The sequence below is a fragment of the Takifugu flavidus genome, chromosome 7 (assembly GCF_003711565.1).
Source record: "Takifugu flavidus isolate HTHZ2018 chromosome 7, ASM371156v2, whole genome shotgun sequence".
NCBI classification, from domain to species: Eukaryota; Metazoa; Chordata; class Actinopteri; order Tetraodontiformes; family Tetraodontidae; genus Takifugu; species Takifugu flavidus.
This window is the reverse complement of record NC_079526.1, coordinates 3,316,416-3,340,227: the sequence shown is the minus strand read 5'-3', so window position 1 is coordinate 3,340,227 and position 23,812 is coordinate 3,316,416. Positions and strand designations below refer to the sequence as shown.

General features: G+C 43.3%; 2 protein-coding genes across 3 annotated transcripts in view; one reads left to right on the top strand and one right to left on the bottom strand.

Annotated features, from left to right (window-relative positions):
* Positions 1 to 44: 44 nt before the first annotated feature.
* Positions 45 to 2,223, bottom strand: nipa1 (NIPA magnesium transporter 1). The gene is made up of 5 exons (XM_057039421.1): positions 1,994 to 2,223; positions 1,838 to 1,885; positions 1,637 to 1,727; positions 1,360 to 1,520; positions 45 to 1,285 (listed from the first exon to the last, which is right to left on the bottom strand). The coding sequence occupies exons 1-5, from the start codon at positions 2,112 to 2,114 to the stop codon at positions 792 to 794; spliced, it is 915 nt and encodes a 304-aa protein (XP_056895401.1). The 5' UTR covers positions 2,115 to 2,223; the 3' UTR covers positions 45 to 791.
* A 759-nt stretch (positions 2,224 to 2,982) lies between these two features.
* The window catches only part of herc2 (HECT and RLD domain containing E3 ubiquitin protein ligase 2), a 34,632-nt gene continuing 13,802 nt past the window's right edge, over positions 2,983 to 23,812 (top strand). The window contains exons 1-59 of one of the 2 annotated variants that reach the window (XM_057039417.1): positions 2,983 to 3,219; positions 3,983 to 4,090; positions 4,872 to 4,965; positions 5,050 to 5,181; positions 6,264 to 6,486; positions 6,622 to 6,722; positions 7,322 to 7,463; positions 7,566 to 7,670; positions 7,757 to 7,928; positions 8,051 to 8,224; positions 8,450 to 8,638; positions 8,746 to 8,897; positions 9,092 to 9,249; positions 9,350 to 9,463; positions 9,541 to 9,792; positions 10,482 to 10,675; positions 10,809 to 11,009; positions 11,204 to 11,432; positions 11,553 to 11,677; positions 11,744 to 11,922; positions 12,070 to 12,254; positions 12,351 to 12,506; positions 12,604 to 12,789; positions 12,913 to 13,083; positions 13,201 to 13,304; positions 13,543 to 13,693; positions 13,799 to 14,013; positions 14,102 to 14,234; positions 14,401 to 14,528; positions 14,621 to 14,816; positions 14,887 to 15,020; positions 15,197 to 15,370; positions 15,466 to 15,602; positions 15,709 to 15,860; positions 15,954 to 16,145; positions 16,230 to 16,417; positions 16,527 to 16,719; positions 16,822 to 17,001; positions 17,089 to 17,273; positions 17,452 to 17,599; positions 17,799 to 17,995; positions 18,086 to 18,316; positions 18,644 to 18,782; positions 18,930 to 19,076; positions 19,230 to 19,372; positions 19,469 to 19,736; positions 19,818 to 19,960; positions 20,186 to 20,284; positions 20,359 to 20,527; positions 20,619 to 20,744; positions 20,863 to 20,971; positions 21,393 to 21,532; positions 21,619 to 21,809; positions 21,904 to 22,009; positions 22,136 to 22,227; positions 22,306 to 22,481; positions 22,736 to 22,847; positions 23,286 to 23,367; positions 23,479 to 23,713. In XM_057039417.1, coding sequence (XP_056895397.1) covers positions 4,019 to 4,090; positions 4,872 to 4,965; positions 5,050 to 5,181; positions 6,264 to 6,486; positions 6,622 to 6,722; positions 7,322 to 7,463; positions 7,566 to 7,670; positions 7,757 to 7,928; positions 8,051 to 8,224; positions 8,450 to 8,638; positions 8,746 to 8,897; positions 9,092 to 9,249; positions 9,350 to 9,463; positions 9,541 to 9,792; positions 10,482 to 10,675; positions 10,809 to 11,009; positions 11,204 to 11,432; positions 11,553 to 11,677; positions 11,744 to 11,922; positions 12,070 to 12,254; positions 12,351 to 12,506; positions 12,604 to 12,789; positions 12,913 to 13,083; positions 13,201 to 13,304; positions 13,543 to 13,693; positions 13,799 to 14,013; positions 14,102 to 14,234; positions 14,401 to 14,528; positions 14,621 to 14,816; positions 14,887 to 15,020; positions 15,197 to 15,370; positions 15,466 to 15,602; positions 15,709 to 15,860; positions 15,954 to 16,145; positions 16,230 to 16,417; positions 16,527 to 16,719; positions 16,822 to 17,001; positions 17,089 to 17,273; positions 17,452 to 17,599; positions 17,799 to 17,995; positions 18,086 to 18,316; positions 18,644 to 18,782; positions 18,930 to 19,076; positions 19,230 to 19,372; positions 19,469 to 19,736; positions 19,818 to 19,960; positions 20,186 to 20,284; positions 20,359 to 20,527; positions 20,619 to 20,744; positions 20,863 to 20,971; positions 21,393 to 21,532; positions 21,619 to 21,809; positions 21,904 to 22,009; positions 22,136 to 22,227; positions 22,306 to 22,481; positions 22,736 to 22,847; positions 23,286 to 23,367; positions 23,479 to 23,713 — 9,221 coding nt within the window. In that variant the 5' untranslated portion in view covers positions 2,983 to 3,219; positions 3,983 to 4,018. Of the gene's footprint in view, positions 3,220 to 3,982; positions 4,091 to 4,871; positions 4,966 to 5,049; positions 5,182 to 6,263; positions 6,487 to 6,621; positions 6,723 to 7,321; positions 7,464 to 7,565; positions 7,671 to 7,756; positions 7,929 to 8,050; positions 8,225 to 8,449; positions 8,639 to 8,745; positions 8,898 to 9,091; positions 9,250 to 9,349; positions 9,464 to 9,540; positions 9,793 to 10,481; positions 10,676 to 10,808; positions 11,010 to 11,203; positions 11,433 to 11,552; positions 11,678 to 11,743; positions 11,923 to 12,069; positions 12,255 to 12,350; positions 12,507 to 12,603; positions 12,790 to 12,912; positions 13,084 to 13,200; positions 13,305 to 13,542; positions 13,694 to 13,798; positions 14,014 to 14,101; positions 14,235 to 14,400; positions 14,529 to 14,620; positions 14,817 to 14,886; positions 15,021 to 15,193; positions 15,371 to 15,465; positions 15,603 to 15,708; positions 15,861 to 15,953; positions 16,146 to 16,229; positions 16,418 to 16,526; positions 16,720 to 16,821; positions 17,002 to 17,088; positions 17,274 to 17,451; positions 17,600 to 17,798; positions 17,996 to 18,085; positions 18,317 to 18,643; positions 18,783 to 18,929; positions 19,077 to 19,229; positions 19,373 to 19,468; positions 19,737 to 19,817; positions 19,961 to 20,185; positions 20,285 to 20,358; positions 20,528 to 20,618; positions 20,745 to 20,862; positions 20,972 to 21,392; positions 21,533 to 21,618; positions 21,810 to 21,903; positions 22,010 to 22,135; positions 22,228 to 22,305; positions 22,482 to 22,735; positions 22,848 to 23,285; positions 23,368 to 23,478; positions 23,714 to 23,812 lie in introns of both variants that reach the window. The other variant, XM_057039416.1, reaches the window with a different exon arrangement.

The window sequence follows — 23,812 nt, the reverse complement described above, 5'->3', positions numbered from 1 at the left end:
TTGGAGAAACGCACTCGTGAGAGTGACCACAACCGAGGCCCATCTTTATTTTAGAAAAGTTGGTGTTTATTTTCCGAACTTTGTAAAATAAAACGCCTTTTAAACAAGCCAAACACACGAACGACACGCTTGCTTTAAAATATCTGTGAATGGAACTTTACCATTCTAGTTAAATCGATTAAAAGCGATTTTCTAGCTAATTTACTGGTTAAAGCGGGAAAATCAGATAAAAAATAAACAAACAAATAAATACAGACGTATATAAACTTTAACCTTAAAAATAAAAATAAATGACCTTTCTTCACAAATTCAGAGAGCACACGTGACGGTGGCTACAGGATAAACTGTCTCTGAGGTTTACACACTTAAAACTCAAACTTTGTCACAAGTGCTCAACACAACAGGAGCAAGAAAGAGACTTCAGAATTGACACTGAATAATTCAGCCCGTCAGTGTTCACCCTGATCTGCAGGAGCACTCGGAGCACAGTTCAGGCTTACTAAAGCATCGAAACCTTTGCTTCACCTCCAACTTAACAATCAGTGGCACTTCGAAGCCTCTTTGTTACTAATTGACATACAGAAATCAAAGCAGATTATATGGTATGAAAATAAAATTTCTATTTTACTATAACATGTTACATAAGAGGCATAAAAACAATTCCAAGAGTCTTGTCAAATGTTCAGTTTAAGTATTTGGCATCATTAGTGGAGCTTGTATTGTGTAAATTGGAGGTAGAACAGGACTAATAAGTGTTTTAAGTATGATAATAAAGTTAGAAAGTCATCTCATTAGTCTGTCTTTATTTTCCATGTAATTAAAGCCTCTTGAGAAATGCGGAGTAAAACGACTCCGACACAGGTGGTCGCCAAACCACAGACCATGGAGAGACAGCCGGCGACGTTCAGAGCCGTCCACTCTTTGAAAAGCAGAGCAGAAGCCAGAATGACGCTGGACGTGAACGTCACGTAGTAAATGGCCTCGAACGTGTTGGAGCTGAAGCGCTCCAAAGCTTTGTTGATGAAGAGGAACTGCGTCAGGATGCTGGCCACCAGCACGGCCAGCAGGGCCAGGAAGAGAGCCAGAGCTCTGCTGCTCGGGGGCCCCTCCGCCAAGACGTCCTTCGCCACGAGGCCAAGTCCTTTGCTGCTCGGAACGGTGAAGCTTCCCAAGAGGGAGCATATGCAGATGTACACCATGATGTTCGACGAACCGTGAGCTGGGGCGACCCACACGATTAATACGAGGAGTAGGAGCAGCACCAGGAGGGCGTACGCCACAAACACTGCAGGGTGGGAAAACAGAGGGTGAAATATCACCATGCTGCAACTTTCCTGTTGTGTTCAGGCTCAAACTGACCTGGGTCCAGCAGTCTTTCCTCAAACTCTGTCCTTGATGTCACAGCCTCTGCTCTGGGCGCATGAACGACAAGCATAACAGAACCCGAGCAGCACAGCACGCAGCCCAGTTTACCGAGCAAATTTAAATGCTCCTTTAAAATCCAAGAAGCCAGCAGAGCTCTGCGTGTCAACAACAGGACAATTTCATATTACACAGTGACCCACAGGGTCGATGTGCTGGCTACGTGACAGAGATTGTGTAATTACAAACATTTTATGGAATGTCTAAGACCTACCCAAATAGGACTCCCAGTGCTCCCAGTGGCGTCACTATGACGGCAGGAGCAACGTTGTAAGCCAGGAAATTCCCGATTTGACCTACAACCACTGTTTTATGCACAGAGACGCAGAATCACGTCAAAAAGAGGAAATCAACAAAAACAGTGGCTTCTAATTTCAAAAATCTCGTTCTGTCCGCTAGATGGCGCTGTACTCACTGGACAACGTTCCCGTCCACCAGAACACATCAGTGAGGTACGAACGTCCTGTGGAAAACACATTCAACCTTAACTATGTGAGATTCATAATGTCCCTTTGAGCAATGTTGCCATGGAGATATATATATATACCACAAGCGTACTTATGTGCTCTACCTTTTTCACGGGAACGTAATATTCCCTTTCTCTGAAGAACAAAAGTCGACCCATTGATGAAACTCGCAACTACTGCTATCAGTATTCCAGTAAGGGGTAAAGGAATGCCACCTGGGGCCATAACTCGGACTACTGTGTTTAATTTGAGTAGCTAAATGACTTCAAGTCTCCACTTCTGCTGATGATCTGAATTCGGAAGTGACTTAGTGCGCATGCGCAGTTGCCGGTCGCTGCTGTTACGCGCATCCTGGTACCGACACAGACGCTTCATTTATTAATGCAGTTTACCAATTTTATCAAATGTTACCAACAAAAGTATAATTGAAATCCAATTCTAGCAACCTGCGTATTTGTAGAATGGTCGCTCTTTAAGAGGAATTAGGAACTCCTCCAAACACCGACGCTTAGCAGAATAATGCATAAACACAATAAGTCAATAAGACATTGGGTGTAAATATGAACAACATCCTATTGTACCATGCTCACTGAGTGTCTTCTGTTCCATGTAAAAGATAACGAGAACCACATTTATCTTATATCATAAGATCTTCCCGAAATGATCATTAGAGGAGCATCCGGATTAAAAAGGAAATCACCAGATCACCATCAGATCCACTACCACAGACAGGTTCCCCACCCCGATATTGAGGCATCGCAATGATTACATCAATTATTTAAAAAAACGGATTTAAAAAAAATGTAATACAAGTGCCGTTCTCGAATCATTTTTGTTTGGTGATTGATTGATTGATTCTAGTACTCACGTGCAGCTCTTAATGAACAAACATGCTGTTAATGAATAAACATGAATCATCATTTTAAAATAACTTGTTGCTCAATAAATGATCTGTAATTACCGCCTTCACTATTAGGGAGAAACAGCGCCACCTACCGCACAGTTGAAACACGAGGCCGGTTATTGTGGATCTACCCCGCCCCTTATATGTCCCGCCTTTAAACCAAAGGAAGCGTTCGTTTTTAAACACCAGCCAGCACAAGCGGGCGGATTAACGTCGAATGCGAAATTAATCATCTGCATTTGGCGATCCCACCTCAGCGGGCGGTTCGAGTGGAATTCATTACTTTAAATCTCCCGAGTTACAACTACGTAATTTGTTTCCATGCCTCATACTCCAGTCTGCGAACTGTCAATCAAGCCCATTATGAATGTCTTACTGCTGCAAAGCAGCTGAGCAGCCGAGAAAAGCTTTGAGGAAACATCGCAGGTAAGAAATCGGTTTAAAAGGTTGACAGGTTCCACCCTGCACCGGTGAATTCACCGGAAAGCTATGGCTGAGAGCTCCCAGGGAAACGACGACATAGATGCTTCTTAATGGGGAGAGCTAGTTTAGCCTAAGGTAGCTAACGCTGTGTTAGTATTAGCTAGCTGCTTTGCCATCTGTTAGCCTTAGCGGCCAAGCTAACGTGAACGTTACACAGCAATAAGTATTACGTTTTGAGTGAAATTACGCTGTGTCAGTGCATAATATTATCTGTCAGTCAATCGCTTATTGTTATGAGAAAATAATCAGGGTCTAAAAACCTTAGAAATGTTAACCGAGCCTGCCCTTAATATCATTTCATGTTGCTCTATTCTAATTTTCATCTTAAGTGTCATGTAATGATAGTTCTGGATATATTTTAGGCCTTTTACTTTTAACTCTAGTAAACAAGACAATCTCGACTCAGATAGATATGGAAACGTTTCAACCACATTATTATGTCTAACCTTATTTATAGAGACATTCACAATAATAGCTGCAATATTCAGGCGTGACCTACTTGCTGTCTTATGATAGTTTTAATATAAATGTCCCATAAGCTAAAACAAAAGGGACCCTTTTCCACCTTAAATCATTATATGGCCTTTGGCCTCCCATTCTTTACATTTGAGGATCATGGTTAGTCCATGTTAGGGTCACAAATATTTTTTTAAGTTGATTTTACATCATGCGTTATGCTTTTTTGGTAACTTGCATGGTTCTGCAGGTCGGCTGCATTTGCAGCCAAAGAGGGGAAGGAAAGATGCCTTCTCCATCTTTCACCCTCGATGCTCAGCTAAGATTCCATGACAAATGGCTGAAGATAGATTTACAGGTATGCAGTCTAAAAATTCTGTACTGTTACTGTTTACTTTTCTGTTTTGCAGCATGATATTTTGTGAGCCTCGTGAAACTGGGGTTGGATGGATGTTATTAGTTTCAGTTTGAAGTTTTATGAGTTGTTTTTTCCCCAAATCTTATATTCCTGACATGGGTCATTATATGTTCATGCACATTGTTGTAAGGTTGATCATGGTACAATGTTTTTGTTCAACGATTATTGCACGTTAAGATACTTCAGTCTCAATCAGATTAATCAGCCCCAACATGCACAATACTGCTTTGATCCGATTTAATCAATAGAAGCATCATTCGTTGTAAACCCTTGCCACCTGTGTTCACCAAAAATCTTTCCCTGGTTTTTGCCTCCATCATGTTCCTTGCCTTGGTGATTATCACTGTGCCTTAATGTCTGGAATCTCTTATCTGATGATGCCGATCCTCTCCCTAATGACAATGAACCTCATCTTTTTTTCTCCCTGTCAAAGTGTCAGAATGGCCATGAAACGATTGAAGTAGGTTAAAATATTTGAGTCGTTCAAGGGTACTTTCAAAATGAGCATTGGGCAATTTTCACATCGTATTTTTAGTAAGAGGAACATGTTTTTGTCCCTGGAAATTCCAGTGGACACAAAATGTCCAGATATTGGGATTTGTAACCAAAAAAATGTCATCATATCTGTACTTTCATCCCCTGTTCTCCTGTTAGAATAGATTCAGAGTTGCAGTTAAGCTCTTTGTTTGATGAGAGTGTGAATTTTCACTTGCTCTGGCAGCGTGCATTCTCTCCGGAAGGACTGAGTGAGATGTGGAATGAAATGGTTATAGATGAAGAGATAACCTTCAACAGAGAAGAGTCAGCACACACAGGTAAAGTGGTACACCCTGAACACTGCAGCAGTCTGAGTGGGACGAGTGGACAACAAGTCACAGCCTCCTGTGTTGTTTTTACAGAGGATTGCACCGATTGTTTTGGATCTCAGAAAAAAGATGAAACCAATGACAAAGAAAAGAAAGAAGACGAGGACCTGTTGACATCCGTGCATCACTCCATCATTGAGACATGGGACTGGGGGCGGCAGCCAGGTGAGAGGGGCTTCCTGAGAGCCGCCGAGGCGCATTAGAATGTGCTTATTTTACACCACTCTGTTTTTGTGTGAGTAATAAATACCCCCGCTGACAGCAGAGGGTTTCGCAAGGCCTAAATGTCGACGAGATGCAATGACACCGACCATTTCAACACACGGCCAACGTTATTTATCTCCTCGCCAGGCTTGTTGACGCGTGCACGCTTTTTCTGGCTTGTCAGGCGCGAAGTCTCAGTGTTTAAATGGTTACTTTTTATTTACTGGTATTTTTATTTGGTGGATGAATGGGGCCTCTGATTGCAGCGACTTCTGTCACATGCATCTGTGTTTACTGGTATAACTGGGTGGGACAGCACTGTTGAAAGATAAGCCTTAAGTGGGGGATGGGGAGAAAATAGTGAATTCAGACTTTTCTGTTTTGTACTTCTGTTTCCCTTTTGTTCCACTTGTTGCACTGACTGGGCAGACTGGACATTATCTGGACGTTGTGACTGGAATGCCCCGTGGACCAGTGCTCTGACATTGATGCTTAAAGCTCGTACAGCACACTTCCTGCTGGTCTGTCGATTGGACGGATATCTGTATCATGTTGATCTTCACAGTCAGTATAGCTTGGCTCCTGTTTTGGAACAAGCCAAAGGAGCCGCCTTACAGATGTACTCTTTTTTTTTTACTTTTGCAGAGGATGTTCCTGTTTTATATGGATTTTAAGAACCGTGTATAATAAATAGACAGCTGGACCGATACATGTGTGTCTTGACAGCTGAGCCAGCTGACCGTAGTGTGGATCATACGACCTCAGGCCAGTCAGGCTTACATAAAGCTTAAGTGGATTTCAGACTTGCTATTTTGGCTCATCATATCTACCCTCCAGGCCACTGTGTAAATATATAATAATGTATTTTCTCTTCTCAGTGATAAAGGATATTTGTGACTAAGTCCAGCCGGGTCAATATTATCTGATTTAACTACAAGTATTAAAGGGTTTGAATACAGAAGATTGAATTTGTCTCTTTTTCTGCAAGAAAGATGTTTTACCACAGCAAGTTATTCAGTTTTCTTGCACTTTTCTTTGCATAGATGAGTCGGAATTGAAGGAGTGTTTGGCAGTCCTAGTTGAAGACCAGCAGAAGCTCTCAGGTTTGATGGCCAAAAGTACCCTGTCTGCCCAGCGTCTGCGGCAGCGCCTGGTGATCCTGGAGCGCTACCTCATCTCCCTCACCCACAGCATGTTGGAGGAGAAGTACAAAATTCGTTATAAGTCTCCCCCGAGCCCACCACTGCCTACTGCTGACAATAAGAGGTAATAATAATAAGAACTGGAGAATGACTGTACAGGCTTGCTTTACTTTAAACACCCATAAACACAGTTTATTCATACCAAATGCATGAAATTAGTTTTTAACCATCTGGCAATCTTTTCTGTTTTTTTCCCCAGTTCTCGCCCAGTCAGTAAAGGTGTTGAAGGTTTGGCCAGGGTTGGCTCCAGAGCAGCACTTTCCTTTGCCTTTGCTTTCCTGCGAAGAGCCTGGAGGTCAGGTAAGAATGCCCCTGAATGTTGATAATGCAGACAAAAGCTTGTCTCTTGTTTTTTGAGAAAAGATAAACCTGAGTATAGCTGTAAATTGACCATTAACTGTAGGTTTTGACCTACAATTTTTACCTAATGATATTTGGAGGATTCTGTCATTCATTCCAACTTGATTTTTAATGTGCTTCACCAGTTCTTTAGCAGGTAAAGATTCTATTTTCCTGGCGCGTAGTGATGTGAGCCTCAGAGCTTTCTGCTCAGAGGGACAGGGTGGGAACAACGAGGTCTGCCTCCTGCCTGTAACATGAGCAGCGTGCAGTTAAGCCTTCTCAGCCTGAGTCTAGCAATATTCCTGGAACACACAGTTAGGTCAACAGAACCAGGCTCTGTCAGCTGTTACCTGTTAGGGGTTTGTTCATTTTAAGGCATTAAAAGTCCAGGTTGAGGACCACCTACCGTAAATCTGTGTTATTTTAATGAGAACGCAGTGAATTTGCAAGTGTAATCTTGGATATTAAGGAGTTCTATTGTAAACTTAAACAGCATTCTTCATACTGGAGTAGGTGTTTTATACATGATGTGTTGTTGCTGTATTTGTGATTTACAGGAGATGATGCAGATCTTTGCAGCGAGCTGCTGCAGGAGTCTCTGGACGCGCTACGTGCTCTGCCAGAGGCCACTCTTTTTGATGAGGGAACAGTTTCATCCGTGTGGCTGGAAGTTGTCGAGAGAGCCACCAAGTTTCTGAGGTTCATCTGTTGTTGTTATTAATTGTGAAAGAGCCCTGTACGTTTGGGCTGCGTGTTATCATGAATCGCCTTGGCTGACTCGCCATAACGCAATATTTTCAGTGACATACATGGGAGCGCCAGCACCAAAGGCAACATTCCTCTTCAAGACCAGCACCTGGCCTTGGCCATCCTCCTGGAACTCGCTGTCCAGAGGGGAACTCTGAGGTAAATAACACTAACTGGATCCTCTTAATACCTGTCTTTTTCCCCGCCTTTTTTCACTTGGTTTGTTTGACGTTTCACACGTCCAGTCAGCTGCTGTCTGCTGTTCTGCTGCTGTTGCGCCTTTGGGAAAGTGGCACCAGAGAGATGGACAACGAGCGCTCCACGCAGGGAACCAGCGCCCCTCTGCTGCCCCTCCTGCAGCGCTTTCAGAACATACACAGCAGCAAGGAGGAGCCCGTTACTGAAGAGGAAGCTGAGGTGACCGTCTTTCACAGAATAACGCCGGACTAGGACCCTTTTCAAACAAAAGTCTTCTGATGATGTTCTCTAGTCTCATCCTGGTTGACCTTTTAGCTAATAAATGCTGCTGTGATTTTCAGATTCTCACAGCCCCCCTGAGTCCAAATGAAAGCTTCTTGCGCTACCTGATCTTGCCTCAGGATAATGACCTAGCTATTGATCTCCGCCAAACAGCTGTAGTGATCATGGCTCACCTGGACCGCCTTGCTTCTCCATACAGTCCTCCAAACTGCAACTCCCCGACATCACACAAGGTAATAAACCTTTTAGCAACCACATGTGTTGTAATGTTTGACACGACTCCCTCTTGTCCTTTGATTATTGTGCCTAATTTCATTCCAATTTCATCCCTCTGCTAATGTTTAAAATGAATGCCAGCTTTCCACATTTGATTGTATTTTATTCATATCGGCCGCAGGAGAATTCCAGGCTCATTCAGTTACCATGGTTTTTGTTTGTCTGCTCTACTTCATTCAAAGGGAACCTTGCAGGAGGTGATTGCCTGGGGTCTGTTGGGCTGGAAGCTTTATGCCAATGTTAATGGACCCATTCACTGCAAATCCCTTTCAAGCCTTGGAGTCACACAAATCGTCTGCTCAGAGAAAGGATTTCTCATCCTGTCCAGTAGTGGAGCTGTTTATACACAAAACTACAAGAGCACAACTCTGGTCAGTTCTGCAGATTATTTCTTGTGGAAATAAAGTGATCTGTTATACAATAAAAATGATTGCTGAAGTAATGATGGATGAATTGATAATTAAGTATCCTCCTGCAGGCTCCTATGTTAATCCATAGTCTGAGCTCCAGAAAGATAGTGAAACTAGCAGGTCATCCTGACGGGCAACACTACCTGGCTCTGTCCTCCAACGGGGAGGTCTTCTCCTGGGGCTGCGGAGACGGAGGCCGCCTTGGACACGGAGACGCCACGTTAGTAATCTTTCAGAATTCAGATGAATCAACGATGTGCCAAAGTTGTAAATTTACTAGATCGCCACATGGCGTTCCAAGATTCCTGCTTGTATCCAATATAAAGAGGCCCTTATAAATGCCTTGATAGCTAAGCTATGAATGATAACTTTCCATAATACTTACTCATACCTGTTGTATGTCTCTTTATTCAGGTATTTAGAGGAGCCTACAATGATTGCAGCCTTCAATGGGAAGCAGGCAGGAAAGCATGTGGTGCATATTGCTTGCGGGAGCACGTACAGCGCCGTCATTACTATTGATGGTGAACTCTACACCTGGGGCCGAGGGAACTACGGTCGCCTGGGCCACGGTAAACTTCTATTGGTGTTGTACTGTATTTCAGCTTTAACATAAAGGTGTCTCTTGTCGGTTTTGGTGCTAAAAAAGTGATGTCCATTGGTTTGTTGTAGGCTCCAGTGAGGATCAGACAACACCCATGCTGGTGACAGCGCTGAAGGGGCTGAAGGTGGTGGATGTGGCCTGTGGAAGTGGTGATGCACAGACACTGGCTGTGACAGAAAATGGTGTGAAAGGATCTGTCTGCACGTCCAACCATTGGTTCTGTTACCCTCTTAACTCTTGTTCATATTCATTTCTCCAGGTCAGGTGTGGTCCTGGGGGGATGGAGATTATGGTAAACTGGGCCGAGGAGGCAGCGACGGTTGTAAGACCCCCAAACTTGTGGAGAAATTACAGGACTTGGACATAGTAAAGGTGTGCTGTGGCAGCCAGTTCTCAGTGGCCCTCACCAAAGATGGACAGGTGTATACCTGGGGAAAGGGTGACAACCAGCGCCTCGGTCACGGCACAGACGAACACGTGCGCTTCCCAAAGTTGCTCGACACGCTTCAGGGTGAGTAGATGCGATATAATGCTTATGGGCAAGTTCACAATTTAGATTTAGAAAATTCTAGATTACACCCTTTTAATTGATGTCCTTTCATTCCAGCAACTGAAAAGCGATATTATACTTTAATATAGTTTACAAGATATAATACCGTATTTTTAAAAGAATTGAATCCTTATGGATTGTTAAAGATAGCACATCAGATGCAGTTCTGTCAGTTTTTTAGCATCAGAATACTTTTTCTTTTATCATCAATAAACAACATTTAGTCTGTTTCATTACCATTATTTGTTGGTTCAATGTCAACTCTGTCTCCACTAAGTTTGTTACTGCTTTCAAGATGGTTTCATCAGATGGTTCCACTTCTCTTTTTTACTACAAAAAATCAAGTCTGTCATCACCTATTGTAGTTTTCTTCAGTAGTTGTGCAAAATATTTGGTGTGAGGTTTTACAAATGCATTCAATGATGAAATCAAGTCCCCGACTGGCCCAGGGAAGTCATGAAATGAGAGTTTGAATTACAGAATTACTGGATCATCCTGCAAATGGCACATTTGTTAGATCTGTTGAAGATTACAGAGGGAAAATTGTTCAAAAAAAGATCAAATCTCACGTGCTTGCAGATAGGACTTTATTTGGCATAATAAGTTATCATAACACTCATATTGCATCAACCTTTTCTGTTTATAATCAGGTAAGAAGGTCGTGGATGTGGCTGTGGGATCGACACACTGCCTTGCCCTGACCGATGATGGAGAGGTGCACAGCTGGGGCAGCAATGACAAGCTGCAGCACTTTGATACCCTCTTCTCCAATAAAAAGCAGCCTAAGGCTCTTCCAGGGCTCAACTCGAAGCACATTGTTGGAATCTCCTGTGGCCCAGGACAGGTAATTTCAGGTGTAACAAGCCGGTCAATGCTAAATTCAGTTTATTTGAGAATCCAAGTCTCAGTCTTGTAAGAGATTATCATTAATATTGTGGTAGTGTATGTATTGATTTCTTTTAATTTGGTTGTTTCAGAGTTTTGCATGGTCCTCTTGCTCCGAGTGGTCAGTTGGGCTGCGTGTGCCATTCGTGGTGGACGTTTGCCCCATGACGTTCGAGCAGCTGGATCTGCTCCTGCGACAGGTCAGTGAGGGGATGGATGGAACCTCAGACTGGCCTCCCCCGCAGGAAAAGGAGTGCATGGTGGTTGCCACACTAAATCTGCTTCGGCTTCAGGTAATCTACCAACCGCAAACACTTTGTGTTTTATTATTTAGGGTTTATTAACTCTTTGCGAGAGTTATAGGGTTTTTTTTCCTTTGTTTTTAATTTACAACTCTTATTTTGAACCTAATTTTCTTATTTTGTCATTTTTCTGATGCGAGTTTATTTTTCTGAGCTTTTGTAATGTGTCACACGTTCCTCCTCAGCTCCATGCAGCCATCAGTAATCAGGTAGATCCAGACAGGCTTGGACTCGGGCTTGGCAGCGTCCTGCTAAACAACCTTAAACAGACAATAGTGGTGCTTGCCAGCAATGCTGGGGTGCTCAATACTGTTCAGGCAGCTGCCCAAGCAGTGCTCCAGAGTGGCTGGTCTGTGTTGCTGCCCACTGCCGAGGAAAGAGCAAGGGCATTGTCTTCACTTCTACCTAATACTGGTGAGTGCAAGACAAGAAGTCTTTCACCATCTGTTGTATCATATTTTATAAAAAATGTTAAAAATAGGTCAGAATGGCGACATCCAGGCTTTCATTATGTTCTTTTTTTTTTTTTTCCAGCATCAGGAAATGAAATGAGCGTGAGCCCAGGACGTCGGTTCATGATCGACCTTTTAGTCAGCAGCTTAATGGCTGATGGAGGGTTGGAATCTGCGCTGAATGCAGCCATCACTGCTGAGATACAGGTCAGTGTGTTAAGTGTACTTGTTACTCTTAATCATGAGGTGCTTCAAACCGGTGTTTTTAAACAGGACATTGAAGCCAAGAAGGAGGCTCAGAAAGAGAAGGAAATAGATGAGCAGGAAGCCAACGCTTCCACCATGCATCGCTGTCGCACCATGTTGGACAAAGACCTTATCAACACGGGCATTTATGAGTCAGCTGGGAAGCAGAGCCTGCCTCTGGTGCAGCTTGTACAGCAGCTATTGAGGTACCTGCTAGTGTCAGACCATTTCATTGTGCACACCAACTGTCAAACCTCTATGAAATGATATGTTTCAGCTTACTTTGTGGTTTTTACATGTTTAAAACCTCACTACATGCTAAAAGATTTCCTGCCCTGGATCAATTTTTGCAGGAACATTGCCTCCCAGACCATTGCAAGGCTGAAGGATGTTGCTCGGCGTATCTCGAACTATTTAGAGGCTGAGAATGTCAACAAGGAACGCTCCGCCTCTCTTGACCTGTTACTGCGCTTCCAGAGGCTGCTGGTTAGCAAGCTTTACATGCGTGCCAATGGCACGGAGACTGTGAATGGATACAGTAAGTCATGTATTTGGAGCTAAAGGTTCCCTGGCGTTTAGGCTTTTTTGTGTTTTTGATACGTACCGGTAAATACTTTTTTCTTTTACTTTGCAGACCCTGAACTCCTTGGTGTTGGTTCGCTGTTAAAGAAATATATTGCACTACTGTGTACACACATTGGAGACATTCTACCAGTAGCAACAAGCATTGCCTCAACTGGTTGCCGCCACTTTGCTGAAGTCTCCCGTGTTATTGAAGGAGATTTAACTGGTAATGGCTTTCTTATCGTGCGGTGTAATTGACATATAACTTAACGTAATGTGACATTTTGGGGTGGACTTCTTTTTATTGCTATTGTATTTTACAGGAGTTCTCCTGCCAGAGTTGGTTGTGTCCATCATCCTCCTCCTCACTATTGATGCTGGACTAATGCAGGAAACTGGTTCTATCCCACTCCTGGCTGGACTGCTCGAACACCTTGACCGTTTCAACCATTTGGCTCCTGGACATGAGAGGGATGATAATGAGGATCTAGCTTGGCCAGGAATTATGGGTACAATACCTCTTGTTGTCTTCCACTTTTGAGGATTTAAAATGATTATTAAAAAAGGATCTGTGTTTTTGAGGTGATTGACCAAAATCAATTTTCACACTGCTCTTTATTCCCCGTGCGCAGGTTCCTTTTTCGCAGGCCAAAGTATCAAAAACAACGAGGAAGTTTCTCTTATTCGCAAGGCAGATCTGGAGAACCACAACAAGGATGGTGGCTTCTGGACAGTCATTGATGGAAAAGTTTATGACATCAAGGACTTCCAGGCTCAGTCATTAACGGGAAACAGTATCCTGGGTAAGATTTTAACGATCAATCTAGAACAGTATGAACTTTCTTTCGTATAAGTTATTTAAAGATTAACCAACTGGTAAACAAGGCAAAGAAGATTTGATTGTTTTTCTCTGCTTACAGCCCAATTTGCTGGAGAAGACCCAGTGGTTGCTTTGGAGGCAGCTCTGCAGTTTGAAGACACCAGGGAGTCGATGCAGGCCTTCTGTGTTGGGCAGTACATGGAGGTACCCACTATTTGAACACATGCCCTTATTTCTGGTCATAATCTCTTATATGTGTAGCCTGAATGTAGACATTTTCAAACATATCCTATTTATAGTCTTTACCAGTCTTTATTGGATGATCCTTCTTCTTTGTCTCCTGCTTCTCCATAGCTAAGGATTGTACTGTTAACAGTCTGGTTTTGGGAGCTTGTTGCATATTGACTTGATTAACTTTGATTTTAATTGTGGTTATTTATAGCCAAACCAGGAGACAGTCACTACTCCAGACCTCAGCAGTCTCTCGTCTCCACTGATTGACACTGAAAGGAATCTGGGGCTGCTTCTGGGCCTCCACGCCTCCTACTTGGCCAAGAGCACCCCCCTGTCCCCAATGGAGATTGAATGTGCAAGTGGGTTCATGACATCATATCTGCTGATTTTGAAAAGCTAGAGATAATAATTTGCCAGGCTCATTTTCTCCTGACTTTTACTGCAGTTTAATTCTATTCCTGCAGAGTGGCTCCAGTCTCCTATTTTTTCTGGGGGTCTGCAGACCAGTCAGATCCATTACAATTACAATGAAGAGAAGGACGAAGACCACTGCAGCTCCTTGGGTACAACTACTCCAGACAAGGCCAAACTCTATTCCCAAAGAATAACCCTCAGTGACCACGCCCAGCCTTTCCTGCAGGCCATTGCAGACAATAACACACAAGACCACACAGTGAAGGTAACATCGGCGAAGCGATGATCTGAGAACAAACAGTATAGTCATGATGCTAAAGGAAGCACTCATACTTTTGTCTTTTATTTGTCAGGACTTCCTGTGCCAAATAGAGCGTAGCTGCAAGCAGTACCATCTTATTACACCCATCACATTTCCCCCTGAACATCCTGTGGAAGAAGTCGGCCGCCTGCTGCTCTGCTGCCTACTCAAACACCAAGACCTCGGTAACCTAGCAACTGTGCTCAGGCCGAATGTATATGGAAGAAATAGGAGCTAATTTTAAATTATTTTATACTAAAGTAGGCCTGTTGGTATCCTTTTGCAGTGGATTATTTTGTGTGTCATTCTGAACTTGAACTGAGCATCATTTTAATGTAAATGCTGTTCCAGGTCACATTGCCCTTTCACTGGTCAGTCAATGTGCCTTGGGTTTGGACCAAGGGAAACAAAGGTCTCTCCCAAAAGCTGTAATTGATGTGTGCCGCATGGTCTACCAGGCAAAATGTTCTTTAATTAAGGTACGGTTACTAATTTATGGATTACAACAAATGCTAAAATCAAAAAATATTGATTTGATTTGTCTTATTTGTCCTTGTCCTGTTGATTTTAGACTCATCAGGAACAAGGTCGCTCTTACAAAGAGGTGTGCGCTCCTGTAATCGAGCGTTTACGCTTTTTGTTTAATGAGCTGCGTCCGGCAGTGAGTAACGATCTGTCCATAGTGTCTAAACTGAAGCTTTTAAGCTCTCAGCCACGCTGGAGGAGAATAACCCAGAAACTCATTAGGGACCGCAGGAAAAAAAGAGGTAGCTTTTTTTGTGTGTGTGTGTCTTAACACAGAAAGTGTATATCTCACTTTAAATGTATATTTTACAGTGCCTAAGAAGTCCGAATCTACTGATATTGAAGAACCAAAGCTGGAGAATGAAGGGACCATTGAAGAAGAACTCAATGTCCATATTAGCCCCACCCCACTAGAAAGAAAATCCCCAACTAGCAGGATATCAAAGGTGGATTATTTTGTTTTAGTGAAACATTTTAGCAGATTAGTGATATAGGGTCTTATATTAATGTACACAGTTATCTTTCTTAATCTTTTCCAGTCACCAACAAACATGCATTGTGGTGTTGATACCAAATAGAAGACAGTTTGACATTTCTTTACTGTTCTCTTTCTTTACAGCAGGACAAGTGGCATCCACTCCTGAGCACTGTGACCAATGTTCAAAAGTATCGATGGCTGAAACACAGTGTTCAAGGCACCTTTTTCCAGTGCAGTCTCATGGCCACCATAGTAGAATTTGCACTAAAAGAGGAGCCCTTAGACGTGGAGAAGATGAGGAAGTGCCTTCTTAAACAGGTGATGTCTGATCACTGTTGACTTTATCTGCTAAAAAGTAGAGTATTGACTTTTATTTACTCTATACCTTACAAATGTTGTGTTTGTGGTGGTAGTTGGAGAGGGCTGAGGTGAGACTTGAAGGAATCGAGACGATGTTGAAGTTGGCATCCAAAAGCTTCCTCCTGCCATCTGTCCAGTATGCAATGCTTTGTGGGTGGCAGAGGGTCATACCAGAAAGAACCAGCATTGGGTAATTCAAAGAGTTTGGATGCAACTAAAGAAACAAAAACTATGTGGTGTGTATGATATCACCTTTATCAAAAGTTGGCTTTTAATATATTAATTCCCCACTTCAGAGAGCCCTTGTTTGACTGCCTGAAGGATGTGGATCTTATCCCTCCTTTCAATCGCATGCTTTTGGAAGTGACCTTTGGAAAGTTATATTCCTGGGCCGTTCACAATATCCGTGACATTTTGCTCGAGGCCAGCGTTCGCTTCAAAGAGCTTGGTGAGTTGCTTGTTCACATGTTCCTGCCGGTGTGATATCAACAGAAATGTCACACACATTTGCTAACTTGTTGCCCAACTGTGTTTGAACCAGGTGTACAGCCTGTCCCTCTACAGACGATCACCAATGAAAACCCAGCAGGCCCAAGTCTCGGTACCATTCCACAAGCACGCTTCCTTCTGTCCATGATACACATGTTGTCTCTGAAACATGGGTCCAACAGCCTCAGCCTTCTGCTCAATTCTGGCATACTGGCACTCACCCAGAGTATACTTCGCCTGATCGGTGAATATTGTCCACTTTATTTAGAGAACTACATCTGTAAACATTTATCAATGCAAGGTTTCACTGTCTTCTTTGCCTTTCCAGGCCCCAGTACTGACAGCACCGAAGAGGATCTGGGCTTATGTGGACTAGGAGGTTCAGCCACAGTTCTTGAGGAGTCCAGGAAAGAGGCTACTCCTGCTCCCCTGCCTGCTTCTGGTCCTGAGCTGGCTGCCATGATGAAGATAGGCACCAGGGTCATGAGGGGAGTGGACTGGAAATGGGGAGATCAGGTACCTATATGATTTTATATAAGCATATTATTGGAATGTCATTCAGAATGACCTAAGAACCATAGAAAAGCATTGTGTTTAGTATGTGAAACTTTAATGATCTGTCCAGGATGGACCTGCACCTGGCTTAGGTCGGGTCATTGGAGAACTTGGTGAGGATGGCTGGATCAGGGTTCAGTGGGACACAAGCAGCACAAACTCTTACAGGATGGGCAAGGAAGGCAAATACGACCTCAAACTTGCAGAACCACCACCGCCTGCTCAACCCCCCACGGAGGACTCAGACACAGAGGATGATACAGGTCTGTTTACAAATCGACTCAATCCAAATTCGAGTGCCTCAATAGAATACATGTACACTTAGAGCTTCAAAAGAAACATGAGAACTCTCTTCACTGTTACAGAAACAGAGCTAATGGAGAAAAGCAGTCACCCTACGGCAATGATGCTCACCAGCACAGTCAACCTGCTGAAGACTCTGTCTCTGTCATCGGGGATCTATGCAGAGGTGTTACAAACAGATGCAACTCGGACCCTCTGCGGGCTGCTGAGGATGCTTGTAGAAAGTGGAGCAAATGACAAAGGTGAGGCTGCCACAGTGATGAACATCCACTTGTAATTGTTGAAATAAGATATTTTCTGATTCTAAGCAAAGCCTTCTTTGTTCTTAGGGTCTCACACTCACAGGCTAGTTTCCCGGGAGCAGCATAGGAGCTGGTGCACGCTGGGGTTTATACGCAGCATCGCACTCATGCCCCAGATGTGCAGCACTCTCAGCACCTCTGCATGGATCAGCCTGCTCATTCGAATTGTTGAGGGACACCAGTCCTTCAATGCCATTACTTTGCAAAGACAGGTGATAATTGGATCACACAAATATAAATAACTTGCTTTATATTTAATGTGCCACACATTTCAGAAGTGATTCTACTTTAGGTACATAGCATCTTCTACAATCAGCAATGTCTCTGGGCACTTGGCAGAGCAGAATGAAGACAATGTGTAACTCTTGTCTTGTGTCCCTTGTTTTTAAGATCCTGGCGCTGCGTCTGCTCCAGGCGGTTTTGCCTTCATGGGACAAGATGGAGCGTTGTCATGACATGAAGTTCCTGGTAGAGAAGCTGTTCAGCTTTTTGGGAAGTCTTTTAAGCACCTGCTCCTCAGACTTGCCGCTTCTCAGAGGTCTGTTTTTTTAGCACTTAATTTAGGTGCCCACAGAAGTTCTTAGCATGTGTTTAATGTGCTGTAGTATGTTATAAGTACCGGTATTACCTTCAGCTTCCAAGAAATAGTTTAGTCTTGACAGACCACTATTGTAAAAGCTTGTTAATAGTTATTTTTTTCTTTTTTAAATGGATGCATTTTAACAATCTCCACACAGAGGGTTCCCTGCGAAAGCGGAAATCTCGGCCTCAGGCATCTCTCACAGCCACTCACAGCAGCACGCTGGCTGAGGAAATTGTATCTGTCCTGCGGATTCTGCACTCTCTTGTCCAGTGGAACAGCTTGATAAATGATTATATCAACGCGCAGCTGAGCTCTATTGGAGATGTTATGGCAGGATGCCAGTCTGAAGCAGTAAGATCTGTTGATTGTTGGCAATGAAATGTTAAAAGAAACGTTTTGACAAAGCTGTGATGTGAAAAAATTCCCATTTTATTGTTTCAGTGCTTGCTTGAGGAGTATTTTCCTGATTCGGAGGGCTTTCAAGTGGGAAGTGTGATGGCAGTGCTGGCAGTCATTGGAGGAATTGATGGGCGACTCAGATTAGGAGGCCAAGTAATTCATGACGAGTACGGAGAAGGAACAGTCACTCGCATCACTCCAAAAGGGCGCATCACTGTCCAGTTTCATGAAATGAGAACCTGTAGGGTTTGCTTGCTCAGCCATCTCAAATCGGTACGTTTTCATACTCTTCCCCTTAAACAGACTCAGTTACAGATTACAGAGGTGATAAATTTATGGTTGCTAAGGTTGCATACATACAAGTGTGTACACAAGTTATAGCCGTAGGCTGATATATTGTAAGTATATATCGCTGTGACTAAGGTAAGGTACAGTCATAAACAGTGGTTAAACAAAGGGTAGATGTTGCCTAGGGATCCAAAGCCCCCTGGCTTCGGTCCCTTGAGTATCAAGGGGCATGGTCATGCGAGTCAGCTGCTGGACCTCAACCGGTGGGGCTTTGTACAGCCCTGGCATTCATTTTTTTTGTCATATCCTCAGCTGCCAGCAGTCAACTTTAGTGTGCAAAACCTGCCCTTTACCGAGCCCATGCTAGGAGTCTGGGCCCAGCTGGTCAGTCTAGCAGGAAGCAAACTGGAGAAACAACGCATGAAAAAGTCTGCTAGTCGAGGGCTTACAGGTACTGAGACAGACTTCACATGTATGTGGTGTAGACATGTGTTTATCATGTAAAATTAATGCCCACATTGTGTAAATAATGACTTTAGATTTAGTGTGCAGATAGAGTCTAGTCTTGTCGACTAAATCAAACTTGACATTTTTCCAGCTGACCAGGTGGACATTCACTTGCTTCGGTGCCAGCAGCTGAGGCTTTACATTTTGAAGGCAGCGCGGGCTTTACTCTCTCATCAGGACAAACTCAGGCAGATTCTTTGCCAACCAGCAGTTGTGGACATTGCCACAAACACTGGGGGTATGGTTTCTTCTGGACAGAGTTACTGGCCAGATTTATTTCTCAAAGTTTCATTATAGACAAAAGATTTTTACAAATCATACAGCATATATTTAATTTGTGTGTGTGTGTTTGTTTTGTTTTTTTTAATTTTTTTATTATGACACTTTACAGAGGACCAAGTGGTGACATCTCCTGACGTGGGGGACTTATCCCCTGAGGGCCCGTTGCCTCCACTGATCCTGCTGCAGCAGCTGCTCTTGGCTGCCACCCAGCCATCTCCAATCAAAGCTATTTTCGACAGGCAAGAAATGGAGGTCGGTTACTACGTATTTCTTCCATCATCCAAATGTCAGGATGTTCATTTAAAATTCTGTATTCAGTTTGACCCCATTGAATTGCCATACACACAGGCTGCAGCTCTCGCAGTGTGTCAATATCTGGCTTTGGAATCTACCCACCCATCATCACCACTGTTTGAAGAAAGCAGCTCCAGTGAGGCCACCACGCCTGTCACCATACAACATGTCCGGCCTCCCAAACAGAAGAAACAGAAAACCTCACCTGTCCCTCCATTACCGATCGTCATCCAACTTATGGAAATGGGATTTCCTCGGAAAAACATTGAGTTTGCCTTAAAGTCACTTTCAGGAACTACAAGCAGTGCCTCTGGTGTCCCAGGTACTGCTCAACTGAGCATCTCCTGCCATTCCCCCAGTTGTGGAGCTGGAGCTGTGGTTGAAAGTGTATTTCCCCTTTCAGGCGTTGAGTCTCTTGTGGGCTGGTTGCTGGACCATCCAGACATTCAGGTCACCGAGCTGTCAGATGCGGACACGGTCTCGGATGAATATTCTGAGGAGGAGGTGTTGGAGGAACTGGAAGAGACCGAGCCAACATTCCCTGTGGTACATTATTGTATTGACACTATATAGTTTTTAGTTGCTCTCAAAACTATTGTATGGCGAGAGCAGTAGAGCTGTTGTGGAACCTTAACTAATTAAAACAAAATCAATGTATCTTATCTTGACTGTTGGCAGAAGCTTTGTCAGACTGACCACGTGAGCGCTCCTTTACAAACCAGGTGTCTTATTATGTGGTATTTTGCTGACCATGGTTTTTGATAATTCTAGCCTTCAGGTGCAGTGGTAACTGAAAGCCAGACATTTAAGAAGCGATCCGATTTCCAAACCAACGACGATTATGCCATCTACGTGAGGGAGAACATTCAGGTGAAGTCACAGTTCCTTCAACCGCCTTAAAGGAAAAGTGTGGAAGTCAGACTGATCACTGACTGCTTTTGCAGGTGGGAATGATGGTTAAGTGCTGCAGAACATATGAGGAAGTGTATGATGGGGATGTTGGGAAAGTGATCAAGCTGGACAGGGATGGGCTTCATGATTTAAATGTGCAGAGTGACTGGCAGCAGAAAGGAGGCACATACTGGGTCCGTTACATCCACATAGAGCTTCTTGGTAAGATGTCATCACTATAGTATAAGATGAAAGCAGGTGTGTGTTGGTTATATGCAGCCTTTGGAATTATTTAATTGCTTTTTGTTTGCAGGATTTCCACCCCAGAGTTCTCTTTCACATATAAAGATTGGTGACAAAGTGAGGGTGAAGCCCACAGTTACCACTCCGAAGTATAAATGGGGTTCTGTGACTCACAGAAGTGTTGGGGTTGTGAAAGGTAAACCACGCTGGCCAGCATTATCTCTGATTTGATCTTCATATACAGTCTAAACAAATGTCTCACTTCAACATGCTGCATCTTTAATGCACTAATGGAGATAAATGCTTTGTTTTAGCTTTCAGTGCCAATGGAAAGGACGTGATAGTAGACTTCCCTCAGCAGTCCCACTGGACTGGCTTGTTGTCTGAAATGGAACTGGTGCCTAGTATTCATCCTGGAGTCAGGTATGTTTCAGCACTTTCAACACAGTCATTCTTTTCTCTGTGTTGCTGCGGGATGAGATACGGTAAACAAATTTGAATATTTTTTGCAGAAAGTAATTACAGGTTAATAGAGTTTGAGTTTTTTCTTTAAAATAGTTTAGATTTGAACAAACGAGAAATGTTCTGTGTATAGAAAATGTGTTTCAGTTGAGAAACTGAAAGATAGATTAATTTCTCTGATTGTAGATGAGTGAAGCCACGAGTGCATTAAGAACTGCTAAAAATGACTGAAACCATGTTTGTTAAATCACACATTAATGAAATGATCACAGCTTCATGCATCATGGCCGCAGTACTCGCTAAATGAAACCTGACTGTCAGTACAGCTCCATATTTCAGTATTTTTGGTCATATAATGAACCTGTTTTCCTTTTATTTTTAGGTGTGATGGATGCCAAATGTTCCCCATCAATGGTGCCAGGTTCAAGTGCAGGAACTGCGATGACTTTGACTTCTGTGAAAACTGCTTTAAAACTCGCAAACACAACACCAGACATTCGTTTGGCAGAATAAATGAGCCCGGTTGGTCATATATTCAAACGTGGTTTTACAGGTGCTGTTGGTTCCACGCATGTGTGAACTCTTAATTCTTCCCCTCCCTAAAACAGGCCAGTCCTCGGCGTTCTGTGGCCGCTCTGGAAAGCAGCTGAAGAAACATCACAGCAGTCAGAGAGGGATGCTAATCGACGAATGGTCTCGCGCCGTCAAGAGCCTTAACGTCTCCTCTTCCATCCATCAGGCTTCAAGGCTCATAGACTGCAGCGACCAGTGTTGGCAGTCCTCCGGCTCCCAGGGAAAGGTACGACATTGACTTGACTCTTGTAACGTGAAAGACGACAGCACACTAAACTTTATAGCATCTCCTGACAGTTTTTTTTCATGCTCCTCTGCAGCACTGGATTCGTCTGGAACTCTTTCCAGATGTTCTTGTGCACAGGCTAAAAATGACTGTGGACCCAGCAGACAGCAGCTATATGCCTTCATTAGTTGTGGTGTCAGGTAAGATAACATTGTTTATTCAATTTACCATCATGCATATTCTCCAGTTTTTCTTGCCATTTATGTTCTTGCTCTTCAAACTACACGTCCAAACAAAAGACATCTATTCATCTCATTTTTACATAGGTGGAAGCTCTTTAAACAACTTAATTGAGCTGAAAGCAATTAACATCAACCCCACAGACACGAATGCCTTACTCCTTAATGACTGCACTGAGGTTGGTTGCCTTCCCACATCTATTATTATATAATCTATTTTCTTGCATTACAGTAATTAAATGATGTAATTTCCACAGTATCACAGGTACATTGAGATTGCAGTCAAACAGTGTCGCAGCTCTGGCATAGACTGCAAGGTTCATGGACTCAGTATCATTGGACGCATCAGAGCAGAGGACGAAGACGTGGCCACTGTCCCATTCCTGGCATCTGACAATGAAGAAGAGGATGATGACAAAACTGCTACTGGAAGGTATTTGCCTCTGGCATATTCCTGTGGGGGAATGTGATGTGTTTTTGTCAGATTTTGTACCAATTTTGGTGAGAAGGTCCCCCCCCCCCCCCAGTAATCTGTAGTATAAGAGGCGTTTCATAAAATACTGAAAAGCAACTAACAGATACTAAAGCTAATTTAATATCTTGATGTTGACATTTTTACAAAATGAACATTTTGAAGCGTTGCCTTCTATGTGATTTCATTGTGCGTTTGCTTATTCTGATATTTAGTCTTGCTCGGAAGAAGTCCTCAGGACTGGAGTCTGCAGGCACCATCAGGACCAAAGTTTTTGTCTGGGGGCTGAATGACAAGGACCAGCTGGGAGGACTCAAGGGCTCTAAGGTACAAATGAAAATGTTTTCGTAATAGACAAATGTGTTGTATGTCAGTATTAGTGTCTCCTTTTTAATTAAGATTTCTGCTTATCTGGAGTGACAATACAAATATGCAATATAGTATAGGACATGTCAGGATTGGAAGGGGTTAGTAGTACTTTTATATATTTGCACTAGTAGTTTTTGTTCCCTTCTGTCACTTGTGCCATTCTAAGTGGTTCTAGTGTTGTTTCTGAGCCTTATAATTCCTCTCTATGTTTTATCTCACTGTAAATAAACACTGTAGTTAAATGACACTGACATTCTACACAAAGTCTACATATTGGATGTTTATCACATTTGAGGATTGGTTAAACACTGCTGGACAGCAATGAAGTGCCCCAGGTGAACTATTGGTGGTAAACACAGCAGCTGATCCAGACTGATTACTTTAATTGCTTCACAGATCAAGGTGCCTTCTTTCTCCGAAACGCTGTCTGCACTCAATGTTGTGCAAGTGGCTGGTGGTTCCAAAAGCCTTTTTGCAGGTGGGTGACGAGAGGAGGTTTTTTTTTTTTTTCCACAATTGATTTCATAATTGAATGGAAAAATGCAGGAAGAGTCAGAGTAATAAATATCTACTCTTGTCATTCTTACAGTGACAGTCGAGGGGAAGATCTATGCATGTGGAGAGGCTACTAATGGCCGGTTGGGCCTGGGTCTGTCCAGCGGGACCATTCCAATCCCCCGCCAGATCACTGCACTTAGCAACTATGTTGTGAAGAAGGTCGCCGTGCATTCTGGGGGACGCCATGCCATGGCTTTGACCGTGGACGGGAAGGTCTTCTCCTGGGGAGAGGGAGATGATGGCAAACTTGGACACTTCAGCAGAATGTATGCAAATTTCTGAGAGAAAACATTTATCTTTCCATCTAACTCCCATTCCTCACAACAGTCCTAAAAGTTATTGTATCTATCATCTCTATGATGAAC